General features: G+C 38.7%; 2 protein-coding genes across 2 annotated transcripts; one reads left to right on the top strand and one right to left on the bottom strand.

The window, feature by feature from the left end:
- Nucleotides 1–538: 538 nt before the first annotated feature.
- On the bottom strand, nt 539–9,639 carry LOC104746603 (protein DETOXIFICATION 40-like). The gene is made up of 7 exons (XM_087487975.1): nt 9,189–9,639; nt 8,446–9,077; nt 1,752–1,808; nt 1,305–1,543; nt 1,099–1,217; nt 901–987; nt 539–819 (listed from the first exon to the last, which is right to left on the bottom strand). The coding sequence occupies exons 1-7, from the start codon at nt 9,507–9,509 to the stop codon at nt 754–756; spliced, it is 1,521 nt and encodes a 506-aa protein (XP_087344101.1). The 5' UTR covers nt 9,510–9,639; the 3' UTR covers nt 539–753.
- A 13,461-nt stretch (nt 9,640–23,100) lies between these two features.
- LOC104748403 (uncharacterized) lies at nt 23,101–23,640 on the top strand. Its single transcript, XM_010470051.2, has one exon. It carries the CDS (start codon nt 23,101–23,103, stop codon nt 23,638–23,640), a length of 540 nt encoding a protein of 179 aa, XP_010468353.2.
- The last annotated feature ends 1,926 nt before the right edge of the window (nt 23,641–25,566 follow it).

Raw genomic sequence — 25,566 nt, 5'->3', positions numbered from 1 at the left:
AAGTTTTGATCTTTTACTCTGATACCATGTAGAATTAGATATCGAACTTGCTTGATTTCATTCATACTTTGTAATGACGTTTATATACACACGACTTAGGTTTACAACACAAGAGATTAGGGTTTACAAACAACCGTCGTTAACAAGTAATGGACTTTAGCTTAACAGAAAATAACACCTAATAGACACAGCCCAATAACATAAAACGTCACAATTAGATTTTGACCTGGTTAATAATGCCGAGGCAAGCATGGCACATGACACAACAATTTGTGGTTGGAAAAATTTGTCAAGTTCGATTTGACACCAATTTTTATTTTGTGCCGCAACGCAAAAATAGCTGTGGACTAATTTTGTGATGTTTGGAGTATTAATTTCAGTTTACTTGGCCGAATTCTCAACTTTTACAGTCAAACTTGGAAGTTCCCAACAACAAAACATCCATCACACTTAAAAAAGAGAAACTTTGAAAGACTTGCAATCTAACGAAATAGTTCAAGATATAAAAAATCAACCTATAGTTTTTAATATCAGTATATAAAAAATCAGTAATATATTAAAAAATAAATAATCTATCCAGTCCAAGAGAGGCACAACCTATAGTTTTAAAAATAAGCCCATACAAAGCTTAAAATGGAGTTCTATAAATATTAAAGGTACAAGATCCACATCCTTTATTACCAGCTGACCGGTTAATTTGAGCATTTGCTACCCGGTGGTGTTTCATTTAAACCGATGAATCTAAACAGTTCATCATTCGGGAACCACTTCTTGTTTCTTGTTGCTCCATTTGTCCATTCTTTTCGAAGCTTCTTCCACCTGAAACAAAAATAACATCGAGTTATTCTACAAGACTATCAAATCAATGAAACATAGTTTACTGTAGTAGAGCAAACGTACTTCTTTTGTCCAGTCTGTTCTGAACGTGACCCACGCTAAAATAAAGGTTTGTGTAATCGTACCACCGATCATCCCCGTCCATATACCCTATATAACATCAACAAATTGTTAGCCTTTAATATGATTAGTCATGATAATTAAAACAAGAATCATTGTAAGTACTTATTATAAATGAAAGGTATAAGAAAACTATCTTGCCTTGGCACCGAAGTTGTAGTAAAACCCAAAGAGAGCTCCAAGAGGAATTCCGATAACATAGTAACATCCCACGTTAACTTTTGCAACAAACGTTTGCCAACCGCATCCAACCGCCACACCTACGATGAATTTTTTCACAATCGATTAGTAAAAATAAAACTTACTACCTCTTTCGGTTTACGAAATTGCGGTGCATGAGGATTTACCGGAGAGGACAGGTTGGATTCCGTTGAGAACAAGCGTTACGGCAAGAAGTGGGCAGAGATCAGAAACAGCGTCCGAGACTTCTTTACCCTCAGTGAATGCATAGCTCAAAATGTCGCGGCACGCCAATATAACAATGGCTAAGATCACACATGTGATTAACGAATAAATGTTGACGATGATTACAGAAAACGCTGCTGATTTAGGGTTCCCAGCTCCAAGTTCATTGCTCACTCTTACACTAACATAACATCATACCAAATTGTGGCACATTTTCGTCAGATTTAATAGGACAAAAAGAGTTATGGTCCAAGTATAATTTAGCGTTGTTTCAGTGTGTAAATGTAATAAGCCATATAGATATTTTGGGGTAAATAAAGTGGATAGAGACATTTTAATTTTTATGTAATTTAAACTTAGCGAGAAGGTGAGGCTGGGCGAAAACAAACCTTATCGCTGCATTGAATCCAACAGATATCATGAACACCAAACCTGAAATCGTCATGCTGAAAGACAAAAAAAAAAATTACTTAAACAATTATTGCTTGTACAAAATTATTATAAACTTGCAACTTTTTTGACTCGACATGAAAAACTGAAAATATTAGGATATTATAAAGAAGAGAATTCGATATTGATTTGGTGTAAGTACCTAGATTGGGTGGCTGCTTCTGTTTGGTAGAAGAGAAAAAACAGAACTTTTGGAGAAAAAAAAAATCTAATACGTAAGACTCCCCAAAAACCAATCTAGATTTACAATATTATTGTATATAATATGTTCAACAAAATAAAGAAAAAGATGCAGAGTTATCGTTCAATTATTGGACGAAGAAATGATGTTTTATTCGATTTTATATAAATAATATCATAGAAATGGACCAAATGGTCGTATAGAACTACTAAATTTAAATTCTAATATTTAAGAAGAAGACAAAAAATGGTGCCAAAGAGAACAAAACGAGAAGAAATGTGATGTGACCTCAGATTTTGTCTCTAGCAGTCGAAGTGTCAAATTTGTCTGCCACTACCCAAACTTACATATCTACACGACTACACCCAAACTTTTTTTTTTTTCATCTGAATTTTATATTGAAATAAGGTTTTACGAAGCCCAATATTACAGACCAAAGTTTACAGATCCACGCTTGGTCATTAAGCCCCATCTTTTTACCCCTTTCTAACCAGTTAGACTAATCTATCTTATCCTTTTACATTCAAGGGAGTTATACAAAAAACTGATTTCTACTATACAAAAAACCTCTTTTACCACACACTTAAAACACACAAACCGGGGTGCAAACCTTTTCTTCTTCAAACACCTTTGCCAACCACCTTGGTGATCCTAGCTCCACATAAGACTGAAGTCGCAGATCTCCAGTTACACTTTGAGCTATCAAGTTTGCTCCACGGTTTGTTGCAGTGATTTCCTTTGCCACCCTCCACAACGGTATCAGACTCAAAAAACTCCTTATCGCCCCTGCTTGAGCTTTAAAAGAGGGCCAAGCCTTTGGTCGCTCCACGGCCTCAACCATTTCTTTGTCCTAGATACCAAATATCACTCTATTGACTTTATGGCTTTTCATACTTTCAATAGCCCATAAAGTCACTCTCAATTTGGCATCATCTCCATTCAGAATGCCTCCAAAAGCCCGTCAGCTATGCATAATGACTTCACCTCTTTCATTTCTGAGCACCCATGCTCCCCCTGCAACTTTGTTTCTTTCTGACCAAGAACAACCTACATTGCATTTAACCCAGCTTGGAGGAGGTTTTTCCAAGGTTTTAGCAGCCTTTTGACCATTCCTCACACCAAGAGGTACGGATGACTGATTTAGTAGAGATTCACCTCCTTCTTCTTCACACTGAGCATCAAACCACTCTACGACGTCTGATATGATTTTGTCTACTGTCTCTCTCGCTGAGAACCTTCTCCCTTCAAAGAGAAAACTATTCCAGTTTCTCCAAATCCTCCAAAGTATCCAGGGGAAGCTTTTCCTCAGCTCAATAGGCCACTCCTTCGTATCTCTGTTCTCAATTAAGTGATACATATTTGAGTATACTGATCCTGCTTGAAACCCATCCGGGGGAAAGGGATAATCGGATAGAGCCCAAACCAGTCTAGCTCCAGAGCAAGTAAAGAGTGTATGGTTTATGGACTCATCTTCAACACCACAATGTTGACACATAGAATCCATTTTCATTCCTCGACCCTTAAGCGTTTCAGCTACTGGTATTGCCCTGGATAAAACTTTCCAAAGGAAAACCTTAATTTTTGGATCAGTTTGGAGCCTCCATACCAGCTTTTTCAGGACATTCGTGGAAGGTAGCAGTGATGCTTCTTGAATGAGTGGGGCACTTTTTTCTTTGTAAGCAAGCCAATAACCGGATTTAACCGTGAAATCTCCAGTTTTGTTGAATTTCCAGGCATAGTAGTCTTCTTGGTCCGCTATTGGTTTTATTGCTTTGGTCCTGACTTTATCCTGATCCAGAAAGTGCTCCTCTAGCATATCATGATTCCAGAAACCCGTATGCTCATCAATCAATTGACTTACTTTCATCCCAACCTCAAAAACCTGGTTTTTCCTGTAGGGGGCTCTGTACCCTTGATCAAAAATCCAAGGATCGATCCATACATTGATCGAGTCCCCATTACCCAGCTTTTTCACTAGCCCTTTATTGAGTAACTCTCGACCACATAGGATGCTTCTCCACGCGAACTATGGTCTTTTGCTCATTGGTGCTTCCAGGAAATTTGAATCTTGATAGTAACGACTCCTCATAAACCTGGCCAAAAGACAATTTGGTTCTTGTAACAGTCTCCAGGCCTGCTTTGCTAGAAGGGCTTGATTGAAGGAATGAACATCCCTAAATCCTAGGCCTCCCAAGTCTTTTGGTAGACATAATCTTTCCCATCTTTGCCAATGAATCTTCCTTATATGTTCGTCAGAGCTCCACCAGTAATCGGCCATTGCTGCCTGTAGGTTCTCACAAGTCGAGATTGGAAGTTTAAAACATGACATTGCAAAGACTGGCATTGCCATCGCCACTGTTTTTAGTAAAACTTCTTTTCCTCCTTGGGAGAGACATCTTGTGAACCATCCTGATAACTTAGCCTTTACCCTGTCTTTCAGATAGCTAAGCATGTCGACTTTTGAACCACTGAAACACTCAGGTAGACCCAAATATGAACCAGCTCCTCCCTCTACCTGAATCCCCAAGATGTCTTTTATATTTCCTTTCAAAGCCTCACCAACCTTTGCTCCAAAAGTTATTGAGGACTTATTTAGGTTTACGGCTTGGCCCGTTGCATCACCATACACTTTTAGATTTTTTTGTAAAGCTTTGCTCTAATCCGGTGTTGCTTTACACAGAAAGAGTGAATCATCTGCGAACAGCAAATGGTGAATACACAGTCCTTCCTGATTGAACTGGATCCCTTCTATCCTTCCTTCCAGCTGTGCTTTATTTAGCAAATGTGTGAGTCCTTCAGTGCAGAGAACGAACAGGAAATGAGATAAGGGATCTCCTTGTCTCAAACCTCTCTGGGGGATAATCATACCAAAAGGGTTATCATTTATGAGGACTGAATATGTAACCGAGGAAACGCATATCATTATCCAAGAAACCCACTTTTGGTGAAACCCCAAGGCTACGAGTAAGGATCTCAGATAGCTCCACTCTATCCTATCGTATGCTTTTGACATATCTGATTTGACCGCCATAAACTCCTGAGAGATGTGTGGATGAGTCCGGAGGCTGTGAATGAGCTCATGCGCTACTAGGATATTGTCAGTGATCAACCTTTCTGGAACAAAAGCAGATTGTGTATCAGACACAATAGAAGCTAGAAACGGTTGTATCTTTTTCACCAGAATCTTGGCAATTACTTTGTATAGCACTGAACACAGACTGATGGGTCTTAAATTAGCCATTTCCTTGGGATTTTGAGTCTTTGGTAACAGACAGAGGTGAGTATAGTTCCACTCAGCCGGCAGAACTCAAACCACAAAGAAATTTTTAATTTCTGAAATCACTTGAGCTCCTACAATGTGCCAGTATTGTTGCAAAAACATTGCTGACATACTGTCTGGACCCGGAGCTTTTGCAGGATTGATTGAGAACACAGCTTTTTATTTCCTCCTCCTTTATCTCTTCTAACAACACTTCATTCATTTGGTCTGTGACTCTGGACGGAAAACCTTCGAACCACTCCGAAAAGCTGGTTGGATTTGAAGAGGTAAACAGTTTTTGGAAATAAGCTGAGGAAACTTCACCTTTTGCTGCTTCTGACTCTTGTAGATTCCCATTAATGTCTTTTAGCCCTTCAATTCTTTTTCTTTGTCTATTCTCCTTAACCGAAGCATGGAAAAACTTGGAGTTCCTGTTTCCACTCCTTAGCCACTTCTGTCTACTCTTCTGTTTCCAATAAGTCTCCTCCTCCCTGTAAGCTTTTGCAAGTTCCCTCTTGAGTACAAACACTTTGTGTGGTAATGGCCATCTCACTGATTGCTCTTTCTCTAAAGCCTCCTCCAACAAGTGAATTTTCTCCTTTGAGTTTACCGTATTCCTTTTTTTTCAAGAACTTAGAGCTTTCCTACAGTTTCTCAGTATGTCTGAAACATACACAACAATTCCTCCTCTTCTAGATGTCCAAGCTTGTGCTATTGCTTCTTTCAGTCCTTCCTTATGCAACAAGCGTTTATCGGATTTGAACTGTCCTCTGTACTTATCCTGAGAAGACATCAAGTTCACCAATACTGGTTTGTGATCAGATCCCCTCATCTCCAAAAAATGTTCATTCGATGCAGGGAAATTATCAAACCAATCTTCATTTCCAAAAGCTCTATCCAGCCTGCTTTGAACCCAATGGTCACCTCTTCTACCCGCCCAAGAAAAGGTATTCCCATTACTAGGCAGTTCGACCATCCCACATACTCGCAACATCTCCACAAAATCCTTTGAATCATTGTCTGGCCTTCTTGGTCCTCCCAGTTTTTCCCCATTATGTCTTAACTCATTAAAATCCCCCAGCATAAGCCATATGTCTCTCCTGCCAATGCCAATCCTAGACAGACGTTCCCAAACCACAGCTCTTTTACTTCTGTCTAGATCACCATAAACACATGAAACAAAAAAATTGATAGCTCCAAACTGAATCTGAACATCCAACAGATTTTTATCCGCAAACTTAAAATCTACCTTCACACTAATTTTACAGAAGAAGGCTAAACCACCACTTTTACCGATGGGATCCACCGTATACACTCGGTCATAACCTAACCAGACTTGAAGATCTACTAACACGTCTCTATTATACATAGTTTCCATCAAGAACAACACCTCAGGAAAGTGTTTTTTACGCAACTCCTTGAGGCGAGGAATTGTCAAGTCATGGGACCGTCCCAATCCTTGACAATTCCAGCTTAAAACGCTCATTGGGGTTTAGGCAAACTCCCTTTGGGTTCACCTCTTGAGGATTAAGCTTTGGCGACTTCGCAGTGCTTTTACCCTCATCATCTGCTTTTCGTTTATCCTTGCATCCCATTTCAGAACCCATGTTTATTTCAGTTACCCTCCTCTCTTCACTTTTGCCTGACCTCTTTAGTGTTCTATTGCTTTTTTTAGGTCTTTTCCGTGACTTACTCTTTGCCCCTTTCAGAACAAACCCGGAGGGTCCAACCTCAAAAGGGTTAGATCCATAAACCGTTGCATTGTTCTGAAACGGCTGGGATAGAGTAAGAAACTCACCAGACACTACCATCGCTGAACTCGACCCTTGCTCATTAAGCCATCCCCTTCCTGAATTTATATTCACGATGCTCTCCTCAAACCTCTCCTTTGAACTAGAGGCTCCAAAATTCACCGATTCTCCAGGGTTTTCATAGGAGAAAACCAATCCTTTTTCCGCATTTACATCATGGTGGAAGATGGGAGGAGGTTCCAGTCTCAGTATAGATTTTGCTGCTATCGGATCCTTCTCTACTTCTCCTACCGAAGCTTTAACCTTTTCCGCTCTCAGCACTCTTTCTTCTACAGATGCAACTCTCATATACTGTCTCATCCCTTCTAGGACCACTGGAGCAATGCGCGGTCTACCACTCACTGGGTCTATACCCACTTGGTCTTCCTGGAGGATCCCATACAGAGGGTCAGTCATTTTCTGAATCAGCCCTTGCTTTGGCTTTTGAATAGATTTTCCTTTGATTTTTGCATCCTGAGCTTCATCTTTCTTCATTATGATTATTGGACAATCATCCACATCATGCATCATCCTTTGGCATTCGAAACATCTCTTTTGTACTCTCTCATACTCAAAAAAGACATTAGGAGTACTTCCTTTTGGTAGATTGACTAATTTTGACCTCCTCAACGGCCTGGAGACATCAAACAGCACTTTTACCCTGACATACTCTTTGATTTGTGGCTTCTCTGTATCAAACGCCACGACAAGAACTTGTCCTAATACTTCCCCTAAAGCTGTGATAGCTTTTTTCGTGTAATAGTTTATCGGTAGGTTCCAGATCTGAACCATATCGGAATAAACTGGAGATAGTTATCAGGGGGTACCTCATACCATCTGTCTACCACCACCGACCAATCGTTGAAAGTATGGATCCCTTTCTGTAGTATTTCTTCTTGGTCAAACTCAGTATTGAACAAAAACTGAAACTTCTCCTTTGATAGCGACTACACCCAAACTTGGCTTTGTATTCTTAACTCTTAACAAAAGTTTTGTTCTATACTTTTCATATCGGATAAAAAGAATACCAAAATGTTTTGTCGAATCATTACTAGAAAAGACTAGAATAATTCATCATGCAAGTCTATAACCATACATATATCCACGTGGAGTTTCAAGATATCGAAAGTATTTTTTGTTTTGTTGAAAAGACGACTAACTACGGGTAACACCTATGGATACAATACAAGCATAGAAACAAACGTATACATATGTGGGACGACAAATAATAAATTTATTTTTCTGCTATTTGGTTTATGAGGAAATATTTTGTGGCAAAGAAAAAAGATAACTATAAAATAGGCAAAACTAATTACCATTTTTTTGGTCAAGAGATAAAAGTAATTACTTAGCAAAATTAATAAGGAAATAATCATTTTAGTTTGACTAAAAATAGGACTTACCAAATAGAGAGTGAATCAAGAGCAAGTTCAGGATTCTCGAGAAGTCCGGCAAGAAGAACGAGAATCTGAAAATACCAAGTCTCAAGGCAAAGCATCACGGCGGAAGCGGCGGAGAGTTTAAAGAAACTCGATAACCCCGAGAAAGCTTGTACATTAAACCCTCTCCACGTCTCGCGACACCTCTCACTCGTCACAATATAAACAAACTGAGCCACCACTATAATCCACCACGACAAGCTAAGCACAAGCGACGCACCAAGAAGTCCCATACCAAGCTTGTAAATAGCGAACCAACTTAGGAGAAGATGAACGAAGAGTGTAGCCGTTGAGATGTAAGCGCTCGGAGCAACGATGTTTTGTGATTGGAGGAACTTTTGAATGGGGAAGTTTGCAGCGTAAGCAAAGATTTGAGGTATAAGGCCGTATACGAAGAGTGATGCAGCGGAAGCGATTGCTGGAGATTCTCCGAGGAAAAGGAGGATAGGTTCGGAGAAGACGTAGAGTAAGGTGAGGACGAGGCCGGTGAGAGTTAGTAATACGGTTGATCTTTGGAGATAAACTCCAAGCATCTCATATTTTCTAGCACCATATGCTTGACCACACAACGTCTCCACTGCACTCCCCATTCCTAGCTATCAAATTCCACAGAAAATACTTGGTTAAGAAAAATAAAAAGCATAGTATATAAACGACATGGAGACATAGGTTGTATTAATTAAATCAGTGACTATTGTGGTTGTTACCAAGAGACCGTAAGAGAAGACTTGGATTCCGGTGTTACCGAGAGAAGCGGCGGCGAGTTCGAGGTTACCGAGATGGCCAGAGAAGATTCTAGTGGACATAGACATGAGGTAGTTGATCATGTAGACGATGACGGCTGGTGCAGCTAGGTTGAAGAGAAGTTTTGACTCGATCATAGTGGCCTTGCGTAGGCGTTGAACTAGAGGAGTTTCAACGTCGGAGAGAACGGTTTCTAGCTCGCCATTGCTTGATTCCGTCGTCGATGGAGATGATTGAGGCTGGAGAAGCGGTTGGTCTACGCCGTCGTTTTGAGGTGAGCCCATGGCTGAGAGAACGCTTCTCTCTTTATTTTTCTTCTGGTGTTGTAGTTTGAGGATGTGCGTGTAGAATATTAAGTATATATAACTATAATAAGTGGCTTGTATGTTTTCTGTTTTATGTTTTGCTACAGTATTTGTTAATTAATCATTGTATCATTCTTTACCGAGAGATAAATAGCCCACGTAATATTTCTCTCTCTTTATTTTTTTATTTTTTTCATTTCGACAAAGATTGTAAATGTCTGTGTATATGAATTTATGATTGAAACATATATACACATAATGGCGGATGTCGGTATTGATTGTAATGTCTATCTATATTCTACTATATTAGTTGGGTGCCATTAAAAAAATTTAATTAAAATTAATTAATTAATTAAAAATAGAACTAATTAAAAAAATAAAAATAGAAGACACATCAAATAAAATAAATTGTAAAAAATAAAACAAAATTTATTAGAATCAAAACTAATTGATACTTAAAAAAATTTAACAAATAAGATTTAATTACTATTTATATCTTTTGACAGGTTTTCAATAAAAATTTTTAAAATACAAAAATTATAATATAAGCAACAAATATTTAATAACAAGCCATTATAAATAATATAATAACAAAATAAATTATTATAAATTTTCATCAAAAAAAAAAGTTCAGCCCGCGGTTTTCCGCGAAATAGTTACTAGTTTATTAATATATTTTGAGGTTTTTTTTTGATGATACATATTATGAAAATTAGTAAGATTCAATGATTCATTTTAGCAACATGGTAATCATTTTATTTTCAAATTTGGAATTTCCACGCCTAGACCCATCTTATAGAGCTGAAACAAACCTTTACCAAATTATCTATCCCGTAAGAAATCAATGTTTGTTGTTTGGACAGAAATCATAGATTCTTTTAGAGATTACAAAAAACAAGAAAAAATAATCGAATAGTATGTTGATTGATCAAATAATTGATTGCACAGTACAAGGATCAAACGAGTCAATCTATATACTACTAGCCGCGCTTTAGAGTTGAGTCGTACGTTTTGTCATTTCGTGAAGTATTTTGCCTTTATTCTCGATTTTGTGTCGTATTATGATGACATAGTTTATTTTTTATAGAGAAAACTTACCAATCATAATTTTCATGGGAATTGCATTCGAGTAACCGTCATTTTACGAGATAAAGCCGTTTTCAATATTCTCTTATAAGGTTATTACCCAATATTCTCTTGACAATGTCGTTTCGTTACAAAACATAGCCATTGCCGAGGTTCAACTATGGCCCGTATTGGCTAGATGTTTTCCTTTACGTCCCATATTGGCTAGATATTTGCCATTACGGTCCATATCGACTTAATATTTGCTGTTACGGCTCATATTAATATAGTTTTCTAGAGAATACATAATTCTCTATTATTTACATAATATATCATATAAATTATAATAGATAAATATATGATTAAAATTACACCCAACATTTGTGATAAATTTGAATTAATTTTAGAATTAATCTCAAATTGTGAGACCAATGTAGTACTCATGGGTAGAATTCCACAAAAACATAAAATTACACAATAAACTATTAGTTACTGAATTAAGCTAAACCAAAATAATTAATTTTTTAAAACAACAAAACAGATTAAAATTATTGTAAAAAAATAAGAATAAAAGCTAGGCTCTGGGTATTTCTCAAGAAATCAGAAAAACAGATAAATCAATTAGTCATGTATCAGATTAACCGGGGTTCTTGAATTCGAATCACTAATATATAATTAACCAATTTTTGTGAAATGACCTTAGTGCAGTGGCCAATGATAAGTCCTTAATGCACAAGATACCATCACGCCAGGGATCGAGTCTCTCTCCCTACGAATGTAGGGATTTGACTAATGGGCCAGCCTATTGTGAGAACTATTTAAGTCTAAAAACTAAAATCTCAAATTTCTTTGCAAATCGTAAAGATTGAACTAGCATCAATAATTCAAGTTCAATATGTTCACAAAATTTCTAAACCAAATTCCTTTGCGAATAAGTGCTTTACCCATCCTAAGATTTGTCAAATTATTAATAATACTTTTGTGTGTAATTAACTAACCTATCTAACTTTCAGGTCCTTAACAATGACCTATGGTGAAGAACAAATCAAGTTATGAATCCTAACTAATCATCAACTTAGTAGTTCATGAAATTTCTATAATGATACCCAAAACATAATAAGTAGATTATTCATACATAATTAATGAAGCACAAAACATCATATGAATAAACTGCATTAAGAATTAAAAGATAAGAAAAGAGAGTTTTTTTTTTAAAGAGTTCTTGATTCTTCTCTCCAAGCAATTCTTCAAAACTTTGAAAACTCGTGCTCTTCCTTGGCTAGCACTGGTGTCGACACTATCTCCAAAATTTGTCTCAGCTATAATGCTCGATATGTTCCAAAATGCTCTAGCTAGTCCCAAAACGTACCTGAACTTATAAAGACCAAAAAAGACTCGAAAGATACTGAAAATATTCTAAATATAAGGTTTATATCATGGTTAAAAGCCGTAAAAATTATGAGATATCAGCTTGCAATTACTTAGATTGAACCATTACCCAAACTCTACTATAAATAAAGTCAATTGTTACTTAATTAATCTATCACATATTTGCACTCATTGATATGGGTTGAAAGAAAGTATTGTATTTGGTGTTAATCTTACAACTTTTCTTAGTAATCTACATTAGTGTCTTTTATTTTATGAAACTAATTTGCTTAAACTCTAGAACAGACAAATCTACTGAAATCATTAATGTAGATGGTTTTAAAACATTACTCAAAAGATGAATATCTCTATCCGATAAAAAAAACTGTTACATAAAATCTTGAAAAAGAATGGGAAAAAAAATCTTTAAAAAAGAGAAAATATTTTTTTTCAAAAAATAAATGATTATTCAAACTGAAAATATGATCATGGAGTCGGGCAAAGAGTCATATACAACTACATACCGTAGGCCAAAAACGCATTTTGTACAATGCACAAAACAAAATTATAGCTAACGGTCATAACCGGGGAAGTAACTTTAAATGTTTGTCAGTTGGCTCTAGTCTTGTGCAAAAAACTTGGAACGGAAAATTCGAAAAATATTTGACCTGAACCTAAACCAATTTTTAAAAATATCTGAATGGTCCTAAATCTCTTACTAGAAAAAAAAAAACTCGCACCGAATCCAATATCCGAAATACAAGTATACATCTAAAAATGTTAGTTATATTTTACTTTTAATAGTATAGAAAGCCAAAACTATAATTATAAACCGAACTCGTTGGTCCAACCAACAATGTAATTTGCCACAAATCAGTCTATCCAAAACCTCCATATGAATATATGATTAGTTCACAAACTATCCGTTCAATTCACAAATCCACCGTTGGATATTGATCATGTACCACCACAAATCTCTTTATCAAAAATAGTTCTGATTAAACATCATTTTGGCCTCCAAAATTTTCTCCAACGAAGTCATCTCGGACCAGCTTGAGCTGTCCTTCTGCAGGTGTGGTGTCGAGAGACACCAACACTTGGAGTCAATTTTAAATACCAGCGCCTCTCAGCCACAAATCCTCAAACAACTCAATCCTCCAACCGATTGAGCACCATAACAACCAAAACACACCAGAAAACAAGCCAAAGGAACCAAATCCGGATTCATCAAGAATCCACTTTGCAACTCAATCACACATTACCCATCTCAATCTCCAAGATAAGGTCAGAACACCTACTTACCCTAGATTAGGGTTGATTTATGGAGAAGAAGCAACACCATACAACTGGCGGTGTTTTCCTCTCCTCCACGCCACAAAAACTCTGATCTCCTTCATCCTGTAACGTCCCGACCGCCATCTCTCTTAGTGGGCTTCATGTACGTTCCCAACCCATGGTCCCAAAATTTTTAGTGGGTCCCACGTTTGCCTTCCGATCCGTGGTTACACCCATATCTGACAGCTGGTTTGTTACGTCCAGGAGGCTTTAAAACTTGTTTACCGATCCTACGAATCACCACATGATATTTTCCTGTGTTTTGTCCTCACTCACACAATTCCTCTCTTAGTGGGCCCCATGTTCGCTCCCTGCTCGTGGGCTCACCTATATCCGAAGCCCAGTTTGCTACATCCGAGAGGTTTTAAAGACTTGTTTACCTATCCTACAAATCACCACATGATATTTCCCTGTATTTTCTCCTCACTCGCACAGTTTCGACAATCACTTCCCAGAAAGTTACCCATCTTGAAACTACTCTAGCATAAGCACACTTAACTGTGGAGTTCTCTTAGTGACATATAGGTGGTCAAATCAGTTATTTGAAACTTTAGTGACATATAGGTGGTCAAATCAGTTATTTGAAACTTCTCTGCAAACCAGGGTGTCACACATCCCAATACCAAATGGTTCTCCCCTCTTCTCCTAACCCCAGAATGATCTCCTTTCCTTTTCCCTATCACCAGAGAACTTCAAACTCTCTCATTTCTTTCTCGAGGGCAGGAATACAGCCATGAGGGAAACCTCCAAACGAAGAGTAGGAAATCTTTAAGTTTTTTTAAATAACCGTACTAAACCAAAGAAATAAACCAACCCGCAAACCAAACAACTTTAAAAGACGATCAGTGTCAACTGATACCATCGTTTCTGGGTTACGAAGGTTAACTAAATTCAAATCTAGTAAATTTTTGGGTAATTTGGATATTTTCAGATACTTTCGGTTACATTAATATTAAAATAAGTTTTCAGAATATTTTTGTTATATCAATTATTTTTATTCACTATACAAATATCTAAACCCGAACTTGAATTCAAAAATATGTTTTGAAATATCTGAATGGATCTAGCACCTTTTACCCAAAAAAATATTTGATTAAATACAGATATATCCGAATGTTCAACGCTAATTCGCCTCATAGTTTAATGCCCAAGAAACTATCAAGAATTGCTTATATATACTTATACGAAATTCGTCTTGTTAGAGTACACATGTTTGTTTTAACAATGCATGGGCTATGGTGTAAAGATACCAAGGCAAAATGTACTATAACATTTGCTTAGATAACCAACTGCTGTGTCTGTAGCCAATAGTCGAAATCGAAACCAAGCTTGAAGAATCTATATATACATTTTTGGAGACATTTATGAAATAAATCATGAAGTTCAAACTTATTTACAAGTGTGCCATTAGCATTAAATATTTCGAATTTGTAAAAAAAAAAAATTTTTAAACAATACTTTGTTATATTTCTTTCCCAAAAATCTCTAACTTTATGCTTTTTAGAAATAACCTGCCCATACAAATTAATTTCTTTTCCAAATTAACAACTAATAATAAATACTCGCTCTCTAAAACCTCTGACTACACCATTTTTAGAAGCAACCTAGCCACGAATCAATTAATTCCCTATTAACAAATTATTTTTTTCCAAAATTAAAATTCTTAGATATCTACTCTCATTTAATTACTCGACATAATCAATTTCAATCGACTATTTCAAAGATCTTCTCCCCCAATCCCCCTTTTTTTTTTTGGACAACCATATGCTTCATTCCATTAGAATAGAACACCACATACAAGGTAAGAACCATAGTTTAAATAACAACAAAGGTAGGCAATAACCAAAGCCAAAATAACAAAGGTACATAAGTAGATAGGGGTCATCGAGATTGTAGTCTTGAGAGCTATGAACCAATTCCTGTGAAGGATTATGGAGCCTGTGAGGTCAAGCAATATCGGTGTAACTTCCAAAGACAAGTCGGTGGAAGAGAAGTTGGCCGCTGACTTCGATTGAAGGCTAAGCGATGTTAATGAAGCCAAGGTGGGGAACCTCATCGGAGTGAGGATGTCTACTCGAAGTAGAGCCTTAGCAAAGGTGTGAGCAAGGTTGCAAATGCTCAGGATGAGGTTAAAAGGGAACGATGGACAGGGTAACTGGGTACTGTGTGCAACTCGGGCAGAAAAGGTGGTAACCCCCACTCAATGGAGTTGGGATCATAATGCCACTGATCTTTAGAGTTTTGGGAGGGTACTTCACAAAGTTAAAAAATTGCAGTTTAGAGTTCTTAGTAGGCAAGCGAGATGGTGAAGGGAGCGTGAAGATACATCGGTAATCACAGCACCTTATGGTCTGGATCATAATGCCGAGTTCATTCAGGCATTTGCCTTCAAGAGCCGAATCAAAGAGTAGAACTAAAAGCAGGTTCCCTAAAGAAAGCCTTAACCAAACTAGCAACAATGGTGATTTACTTTCCAAATGCAGTCTTCGAACAAATGGTTCCATAAATCTACACACTAATTGCCTAGGGTGGGAAGGATTTGAGTTACGAGCAAACCTGGATAAAAGCATAGGAGGAACAATTGCGACATCTAATGGTAACGGGCTCCAAAACCTTAGTGGGCCGAGATTTGTTGGGCCCAACAATGGGAAACCTAGTTTCTCAAGCGGGTGTATCGTACGGATCATGCGGCGGCCAAGTTGGGCGGATGTCGGATTCAGGGTCTCAGCCATCTCCGGCGAAGAGAGGGATGGTGGTTGGAGGTTGAAAATGGAGCTTGAGGTAACAGAATGGAGCTTAAGATCTCCGGTACAAGAACTCAATGCCATGGTGGGAGAGCCGTCGTGTGCCATCGACATCCTCACCAGGTTCAGCGTAACCGATGGTTCAAGAAGGTCTACTTCCACCATCTCTGAAGCCTGATTTGAGGTCTCCTCTTGGTGGATCATAGTTCCAGATCTGATAATAGTTGGGTCATCAGATACCATCTCCGGGAAAGAGTCTTTTTGCATGTAGGAGCAGGGAAACTCCGGCCAGCAGCTGTTCTCTTTGGAATTCAGATCGGTGATTGAGGTTAGGTGAGTGGGAGGGGATATAAAGGGATTAAAGGGGAAATAGAACTTAACTAAAACTAAAACTAGAACAACAACAAGACAAAGAGAGCGAGAACGGAGAGAGAGGAGTCGGGTTAAGTCCCGACGCCGGCAAAGAAAAACTTCGCCAGCGTCGGAAGAGTGAAACGAAAGGGGTTCCTCGATTATCACACCTGGGAGAGAAAAAGGGGTTATAATAAGTTTTGCCAAAAATCTCCCCCAATCCCCTATATATTAAAAGAGAAGCATTCTCACACAAAATGTTGACGTGTCGCACTCACAGAGGTTCATACACTATTTTCTTTATTTGTCATTAGTTTCTAATTATATTTACATTAGTTTTCCAAAAATATAGTTAACACCCAAATTGAAATTCTTATATTCTCTTTTTAACTTAATTATACAGTATCCTTTAATTACATTTTCATAAAATCTTTAAAATGAATTTTAAGAACTCTTTGTTCATATGATATGATAATATAATATTGATATTATAATAATTCTCACGGGTTAAATTTTAATTATTATACAAAAATTTTATATATTTATAAAATATATATATATATATATATACTACACAATCAAATTTTAGATTCCAATTACTGATAAATATTATAGATTTTGTAAATAAAAATTACAGTAAAAATATTTAATAATTATTTAATACCGCACATAGTGCAGGTTGTTAACTAAACAAAGTAACGGAGTTAAATGCGGGTTTGCCAAAAAAAAAAAAAAACAGAGTTAAATGCGTAATGATATCATATTCCTAAAGATTTTCTACCTAATTAGTTGCTAACTTTAATATTTTGGGAGTGGAGAAGAACGGATTATATAAGCCTATAAATATTGTACACCTAAACTGCATTTACATCACCAAACACCTAAAACACACTGCTTACATAACACACACTTTTGTTCTCTGTTCTCTTGGTTAGATAAGTTTTAGTTGCTGGTTTCAGCACACAAACGCAACTGTAAGAATCTTGTTTATTATAATTTTTAATTTTCTGTTTCGTTTATTTTAATCTTACTATTCTATCTTATCATTTTAGGGAATGGAATTCTATTGTGAATGGAGATTCATAGAGACTCTCTCTAACACATATATTGGATATGGGATTGGAAAGCAATTTTTTTTTTTGGTTAAATATTTGCAGTTTTGTTTATTAAGTAGATGTTTGTAGACAGATCTCATAATTGTTTTAAAATTAAATACAAATATATTTTAATTTTTTTCCTTATTTGTATTTGTTAACTATTTACAATATATATTTTCAAATTAATTTCAATTATCATTTTCTATTATTAATATTTAGTCTAACTACACAAATCCCATAATAATAAACTTTTACATACATCATACCAAAAGATGGGTCACATAATTATAAAAAGAGAATATAATATAACTTAAAATACTATCATCTCTACATTGTAAACGAAAAATAAAATCACAAAAGCAGTATATTTGTTGACAACATTAAATTAAATGAACAATAAGGATATCCTAACTATATAATAAAACACTACATCTACACAATGGAAATTATACACTACATAATATATCTATGTAAAACTATAGTACATTTAAAAAATACAAAAAATAGTATTTACATATATAGTTAATATAATAAATAAATTAAATTTAGTATTTTTAAATAAAAATATAACCCGCGGTATACCGTGGGTGAATATCTAGTATTTTTGATAAAACAAAACATGTTTTTCTTATTGTATTTATTTTAACTATAATAATGTCCACAAATTAAATGTATCAAACTAGAATTATAAATCAACCATAAAGCCAATGAAAGTGATAGCCCCAAAAGTGGTACATCCTTTGATGAAATTATTTGGATGAAACTAATGAACTCCAACCAATAAAGTAGATGCAATTATGATCAAAATTGAATTAGAGGAGTTCCGTTCCCACCTTGTAGTGATATATATCACACTGCTGGTCCTTGAGAGACTTTTTGGAAATTGGTTAGGAGAGATAATCTAGACGAAGGTAGCACTGTTCTTTCTATGAAAACAAGAACACGATTTCCAAATGTTTTCTCACGAATTTGTGTTAGTAGGGTTTTAGTTTCATATATTCTGTATTCGTGATGTTAGAGCTTAGAAGATATTTTAAATATACATGTAAGAAAATTGTATTTTCAATGTTCAAGGTAATACATTTTTGAATTTGCAACCCTATTTTTTTCAATTAAGCGTATATCGTATGCAGAGCCGGTCTAAGCGATGAAGCATGTGCTTGCGGCCCAGTTTTAATTATAATTTTTTCGGCCCTGTTTCTCAAAATTCTCTTGTAGTTCTACCGGTAAAATATTGGCTATGGGAACAATAGGTAACAGATTCGAGTCCCCCAACAGAAGAGAGTGTTTAAATACAATATTTTTTGGATTTGGGCTTGTGGCCCTATAAATGTCAGCGACGGCTCTGATCGTATGTGTCTTGTTCTTTTAATTAGTTAACATATTAAGCCCATTGTTAAAAAAAAAAAATTGTGCACCCAAACTCTTCATTCAACTAACAAGATACAAAAAGATAGAGTATATTCGAACAAACCCGAATATCAAACTTTGAAAATATAGCACAAGAGAAGGCAAAAATCAAACATAGAGACACAAACTTGACAAAGCTTGATAGAGAACCAGGAGAAGTCTTGAAACAAACTAACACAAGAACACTCATGAGAGAAGATATATACAAGACATAATCACCAACTATTAAGACGATAGTTGATACATGGTGTTTTTGGAGTTTTTTAGTTCTTTATCGAGTTTTTAAAATAAAAACTTCAAAACCGATGAAAACACGCTTTGAACTAAAAAACTCCAAAAACATGTGACTTTTTGTAAATCGTTATTTTGAGATTCTAGAGATTCATCTTCATTGACAACTTGAAGAAAATTTCTAAACCCTTTCTTATTATCTATGCAATTTAATCATGTTTTCTTTATCTATGATTTTTGTTTTCTCTTTTGCTATGTGTGAGTAGTTCTCTAATTGGGTTTTCGGGTTCCAATTAGGAGATTCAATGAATTGATGTTTTAATTGTTGTTTGGAGTTCTTAATCCTTAGGTTCTTTGATTCACATGATCTTAATTGTTGTTTAGACTCTAGGTTTTTCTATGCATCAAAAATATTCGATAGAATGCCTGAATGAGTGTGAATTGAGCGATATATTTCTAGCCTGCGAAAGTTGTTGTTATGATGCATTGTGAACTTAATGAACTTGATTGTAATGTGAATTTGGCTAGGAGGTTGTAAATGAAAGTTTAGCAAACTAATAATCAAGTTTAGTTTCTAATGCCTTGAAAGAGGGTTAGTCTATTCTTGTGTTCATGTTCTAGAACAGTTCTTAATTATTAATGTCACTATATTTTACCATATTTAAGACATTGTTTAGTTCATATTTTGTACCATATAGAAGTGATTCCTTAGGTTTTATAACCATTTATGTCCAAATATGCACTTAGGATGTTTAGAAGCATGCATTGCATACATTAGTGCATTTGGAGTATTATTAGGTGTTATGGAGCTCTAAAAGGCTAAGGAAGGACTTGGTGTTAATTCTGGAGCTAAACAAGAGGACTAGAAGCATCAAGAACGTAAAATAAAGCACTCGACAACAACACTCGACCTCGCACACGGTCGAACACACAGTCGGATTCATAACGAGCTCCTCAAAGATCGATCCAAATGAAGATTTTCCGTTGCGATTCAGCTTCAGAATCCTTCATGAGAGTTGTAGGACATTGAATTAACTTTCCAATGACGATAGTTTCAAGTCAATCGGAAGTGTAGTTCAATAGTTATCCCGATTTTACTGAACAGATATCATCCCAGATCGAAGACTCGAGGTACGTGATGGACCAACCACTCGACCATGCCACTCGACCGAGCACATGGTCGAACACTTTGAGCCACCTCTTTATTTTGTCTGCTAGCTGATTTAGGGCTTTCCTTCCTTCCTATATATATCTAGTGTACCCTATGGCCGCCAACAAGTCCTTTAGAGAGAGAAATAATATTTGTAACCTAGTTTTTACTCTTTTGGAAATATTTGCTTTTTGTTTACATCATCTGCCACTTTTTATCATTTTTCCTCTAAATTTTCATACTTGTTGGTTCTATAACTTTCTAAGTATTAAGAATCTGAGTTTTACTTCTTTCTTCAATATTGTAGATCTTTGTCTTATCTTTCTAATCATGCAAGTTTCATTAATTTCTGTGTTTATAATTTTGTTCATCATGTTTTGTTCATCTGAGTAGTGTGTTAGGATCTTAGGGATGGATTAGGCTGGATAAGAGTTATGGTTGCTTAGATTGATCAAGCTTGATTATTTAAATATCTCTTCTAGATTAGATGTGATCTACGTTGTTCTTATATCTGAGAGGGTAAGAATAGATCTTAAGCTTCCTTGCATCATACCAATGTGTTGGTGCAGGAATTGGCACCCCCAACATACCGATCTAAACCTGCAAGAAAACCGGTTATCTAAACCGGGAGTTCGGATTTGAGGTGGATTCTGTCTTCGGTTGAAGGCCCAATAGCGTTATGAAGCCCAGCTCGGGAACAAGAAGTCGACCTCCCAGCTCGCCCGGCAGCCGACCTGACAAGAAACAAGAAACTTTCCAAATCTCAACCGAGTTGATTAGGAAAGTGGATATATTCTGTAAATCTAAGAAAGCCTATAAATAAGGGGGAATCCCTTCATTGTAATCCATCCATCAATTAATACAAAAAACCCTAACTTGTTTTCAAAGATATTTCAATCCCCTTTTGCTTGTTATTGAATTTATTTCCCCCTTCAAACAAATTCATTGTGTGAAACTCAGTTTCTACAATTGGCGCCGTATGTGGGGACGCTAAGTTCTCAAATCACTTCTCTTTTAGATTCCTTCGAAATTCATCAAGAAAGAAAGACCATGTTTCTAGCCTCCGACAACGGTGTCACCAACATGACCGCTCTGCAACAAGACAACCCGGTCACCGGAGCCACCAACTTGCAGGATGTCGCCACGGATCCACCTACCGACGCGCCCGCCGCACGCGTCTATGTCCAACGCCACCTCGGCACATTGGAAAACCCAGCGAACGACTTGACGGCACCCTCCGACGGGGTGGAGAACGTGGAAGCACCCCATCACGGAACCCAGGAGCCTAACGGAGAGCTACCCGTTGATGGATCTGTCGCTAGACAGACTTCATCCGCGCAAATCGTGCAACCTCCCCAACTCGTCTCTGTGGATGACCTCCGTCATGTGTTCGGAACGATCTCTAAGGATCTCTTCCAATTGTTATCCGACAAAAATTGACGGATGGACGTGATAGAATGCAGTGCGCCCCCTCCACTCCGACAGAACATTATGCCGAGGTAAGTAGCCCGAAGGAATGGACCCCTAAACCAACAGCTGTTTAGTGATCCGCCACCTTCGGCCTTCCGATCTCAAAACCAAAACGTACCCTTGGTGCTAGCCTCGGGGGTGCAACCCCACATAAGGCAATTCTCTCAGAGAGATCCGATTCCTGCTCCCTATCTTAAATTAGAAGAGATTCACCTCAAGATCCAAGATACGGGATCCCTTCTCCACCGGGCTGTGAGCACGGCTCCAGAGATCGACAGGATGTTCGAAGCCAGGCAGCGGACCCCGTTTACTAAATGAATCTTGGAGACGTACGTCCCGGCCATAAAACTAAGGTTGCCGACCTACGAAGGGATGAAGGACCCAATGCAGCACATGACCTTGTTTATGCCTACCGTATCAAAAACCAGATTCACTTAAGAACAGAAGGACGCTGGTCAATGTCAGCTATTCGTCGAGAGTTTAATAGGGAACGTGTTAATCTGGTTCTCTCGACTCCCGGCGAACTCGATCGACAATTTCGCTCCGCTGTCAACAGCCTTCCTGCAGAACTACCGGGTCTTCATAGAACGCGGTATTTCCAGCGCCGAATTATGGGAAATAGTCTAGGAGCGCGGCGAACCTCTACGACAATACCTTACCAGATTTAAGGAAAAGTATGCCAGTGTCTCGGTCACCGAAGATCTTGCGATCGCCGCCTTCAAAAAAGGACTCACTTCCGGGTCGCCTTTGCAAGTGGACCTCAACATCCGAGAGGCCAAAGATTTGGACGACGCGCTTCATCGGGGATCCCGTTTCGTATACGTTGAGGAGGACGAAGAGTAGCGGACCACGAAGGCCCTTCTTGCACGTCCAGCCTCGCCAAAAGAAAAAAGCAGAGACGGTTACCAGGAGCCCCAGAAGCATCACGACCCAAGAGATCTAAAGCATGGAGTAGTACAAGATGGAGGACAGGACAACAGGCCTCCAGATGCACAAGAGGAGCTTTACTACGATTTCCACATGTTCGGAGGCCATTCCACGACCGAGTGCAAGCATCTGTCCAATTACTTATTTGAGAAGTATTTATCTGGTGAGATCAAAGCTGTCTATCGGCCTAAAGCCTTCCGCGGTGGTCGCGGAGGTAGAGGTCACGGAGGAAGATCGTGACGATCCAACCCTGGGCGAGGTCAGAAGGGCAACAACCATCCAAATAACGCGCCGAGCGACCTGCAACAACCACCTCCCGTCGCGCAACAAAATAATCCAGTGCCAGTGGAAGGACTCCCGGGACCACCCAAGCGCCAAAAGGACAGCAAACTGAAAAAACCCCACCTCGGTGTCGTATCTCCATGATTATCGGCCAGACCGATGAATGCAAGGATTCTGTCCGGGCCTTGAAAAAGCGAGCGCGTCAGATCTGTAGCGTTCAGGTGATCTCCGAGGAGGAGACGCCTAGTGCGAACCCCATCACTTTCACAACCAAGGAAGCTAAAGGAATCCACCATCCTCATAACGATCCTCTGATCGTGGAAGTCACAATGGGCGAGTTCGACGTAGAGCGAATCTTAGTGGATACCGGCAGCACGGTGTCCAGGACGCTGACCGGATATGATGGTGTGTCCAAAACGTCAATGGGCGATGTGAAGTTGCAAGTCCGCGATGGCGGAGTAACACGTAAGACCAAATTCATTGTCATAGACGCCCTGCCAATTTACAACACCATTTTGGGTTCACCTTGGATCTACTCGATGCAAGCTGTCCCTTCCACGTATCACCTCTGCATTAAATTTCCAACTGCCACTGGGATTTACACGCTATATGGCGATCAAAAGATGGCCATGACCTGCTCTATTCTCGAGAAAAAGCAACGGCAAAAGGAGGACACATAGCAATTACAGGGAGAGGATCACCTAGTCGATCCTCATAAGCGAGAGCGAGATCGGCTAAAGGCCACGAGATGTCAAATTATCCAGGTCAACATAGATGGTACGGATCCCTCCCGGACAGTTGGAATTGTTGCCGAACTCGAAGATCGGATCAAAACCGAGTTGATAACCTTTCTGAAGTCCAGATCCTCGACATTCACCTGGTCCACTAAGGATATGGTCGGAATCGATCCATCGGTCACTTGCCATAAATTGAATGTTGACCCCACTTTCAAACCAGTCCGGCAAAAACGCTGACGTCTCGGGTTTGATCGGACGAAGGCGGTGCAAGACGAAGTCGAGAGACTTCTTAAAGCCGATTAGATAATGGAAGTAAAATATCATGATTGTCTGGCAAACCCGGTGGTAGTCAAGAAAAAGAACGGCAAATGGAGAGTCTGCGTTGATTTCACCGACCTCAACAAGGCATGTCCCAGGGATTGTTTCCCGTTACCTCACATCGACCGACTCGTAGAAGTCACCGCAGGGAACCAGCTACTCTCGTTCATGGATGCATTCACCGGATATAATCAAATCGCAATGAGTCCAGCCGATCGTGAGAATACTGCATTCATCACAGATAGAGGGACCTACTGCTACAAAGTAATGCCATTTGGGCTGAAGAACGCAGGGGCGACTTATCAGCGCTTGGTTAATACGATGTTCGCCGACTTGTTAGGAAAGACGATGGAAGTCTACATCGACGACATGCTAGTTAAATCCCTAATAGCGGAACAGCATATCCAGCACCTCTCCGAATGTTTTGACATCCTGGATCGGTTCCAGATGATGCTCAACCCAACCAAGTGCACATTCGGCATAACCTCGGGCGAATTCCTGGGATATATCGTGACCAAGCGAGGAATCGAAGCAAACCCGAAGCAAATCGAAGCAGTACTGGGACTCCCATCTCCGACCAATAAGCGAGAGGTGCAACGCCTAACAGGTCGAATGGCCGCGCTAAATCGGTTCATCGCCCGGTCAACGGACAAATGTCTCCCTTTCTACCAACTCCTCCTGGGCAATAAAGATTTTTACTGGGACGACGCCTGCGAGGTCGCCTTCGGACAACTCAAGGAGTACTTGACCAGTCAGCCGGTACTCGTCAAGCCTGAGGAGGGGGAGACATTATATCTCTACGTTTCTGTCTCCAGTTTGGCGGTTAGCGGGGTGCTGGTCCGGAATGATCGAGGCGATCAACGACCAATCTTTTACATAAGCAAGGTTCTCAATGATGTGGAAACACGTTATCCAACCTTGGAAAAGTTGGCTCTTGCCTTGATCGTTACCGCTTGGAAGCTCCGGCATTCTTTCCAGTCGCACTCCATTGTTTTCTGCACCGATCATCCACTCCGGACTGTTCTTCACAGCTTTCTTCAGTCCGGGCAAATTGCAAAATGGGCGATCGAGCTAAGCGAGTACAATATCGAATTTCCTTCTCGCCCGAGCCTAAAATCACAGGTCCTAGCAAACTTTATCATGGAGCTATCTCCTGAACTCGAAGAAACCGTACCTAAGGAGGAACATTGGACGTTGTTCGTCGATGGCTCTTCCTCCAATCAAGGATCCAGCGTTGGGATTATTCTCCGATCGCCAATTGGTGAGGTCCTTGAGCAGGCTTTGAAACTCAGCTTCAAGGCGTCGAACAACGGAGAATAGGACGCTAGAAACGAGCATATGGGGGCATATTGCTATATACTCTGAACTCCTTCGGTGTAGTTCGCCTCGTACGAATCAATTAAAGTTTGGAGGAGCGAAAACGCATCGGCAGACGCTCTCGCCGCCCTAGAAAATTGTTCTGATCCTGGCTTGCGACGAACGATCCCGATCGAATGCATCGATGCGCCTAGCATCGATCATGCCGATCTGACTTTCGCTATCCATGACGAC

Source organism: Camelina sativa, chromosome 15 (genome assembly GCF_030686135.1).
Source record: "Camelina sativa cultivar CO46 ecotype springtype chromosome 15, ASM3068613v1".
Taxonomy (NCBI): Eukaryota; Viridiplantae; Streptophyta; class Magnoliopsida; order Brassicales; family Brassicaceae; genus Camelina; species Camelina sativa.
This window is presented reverse-complemented; position numbering and strand designations above follow the sequence as displayed.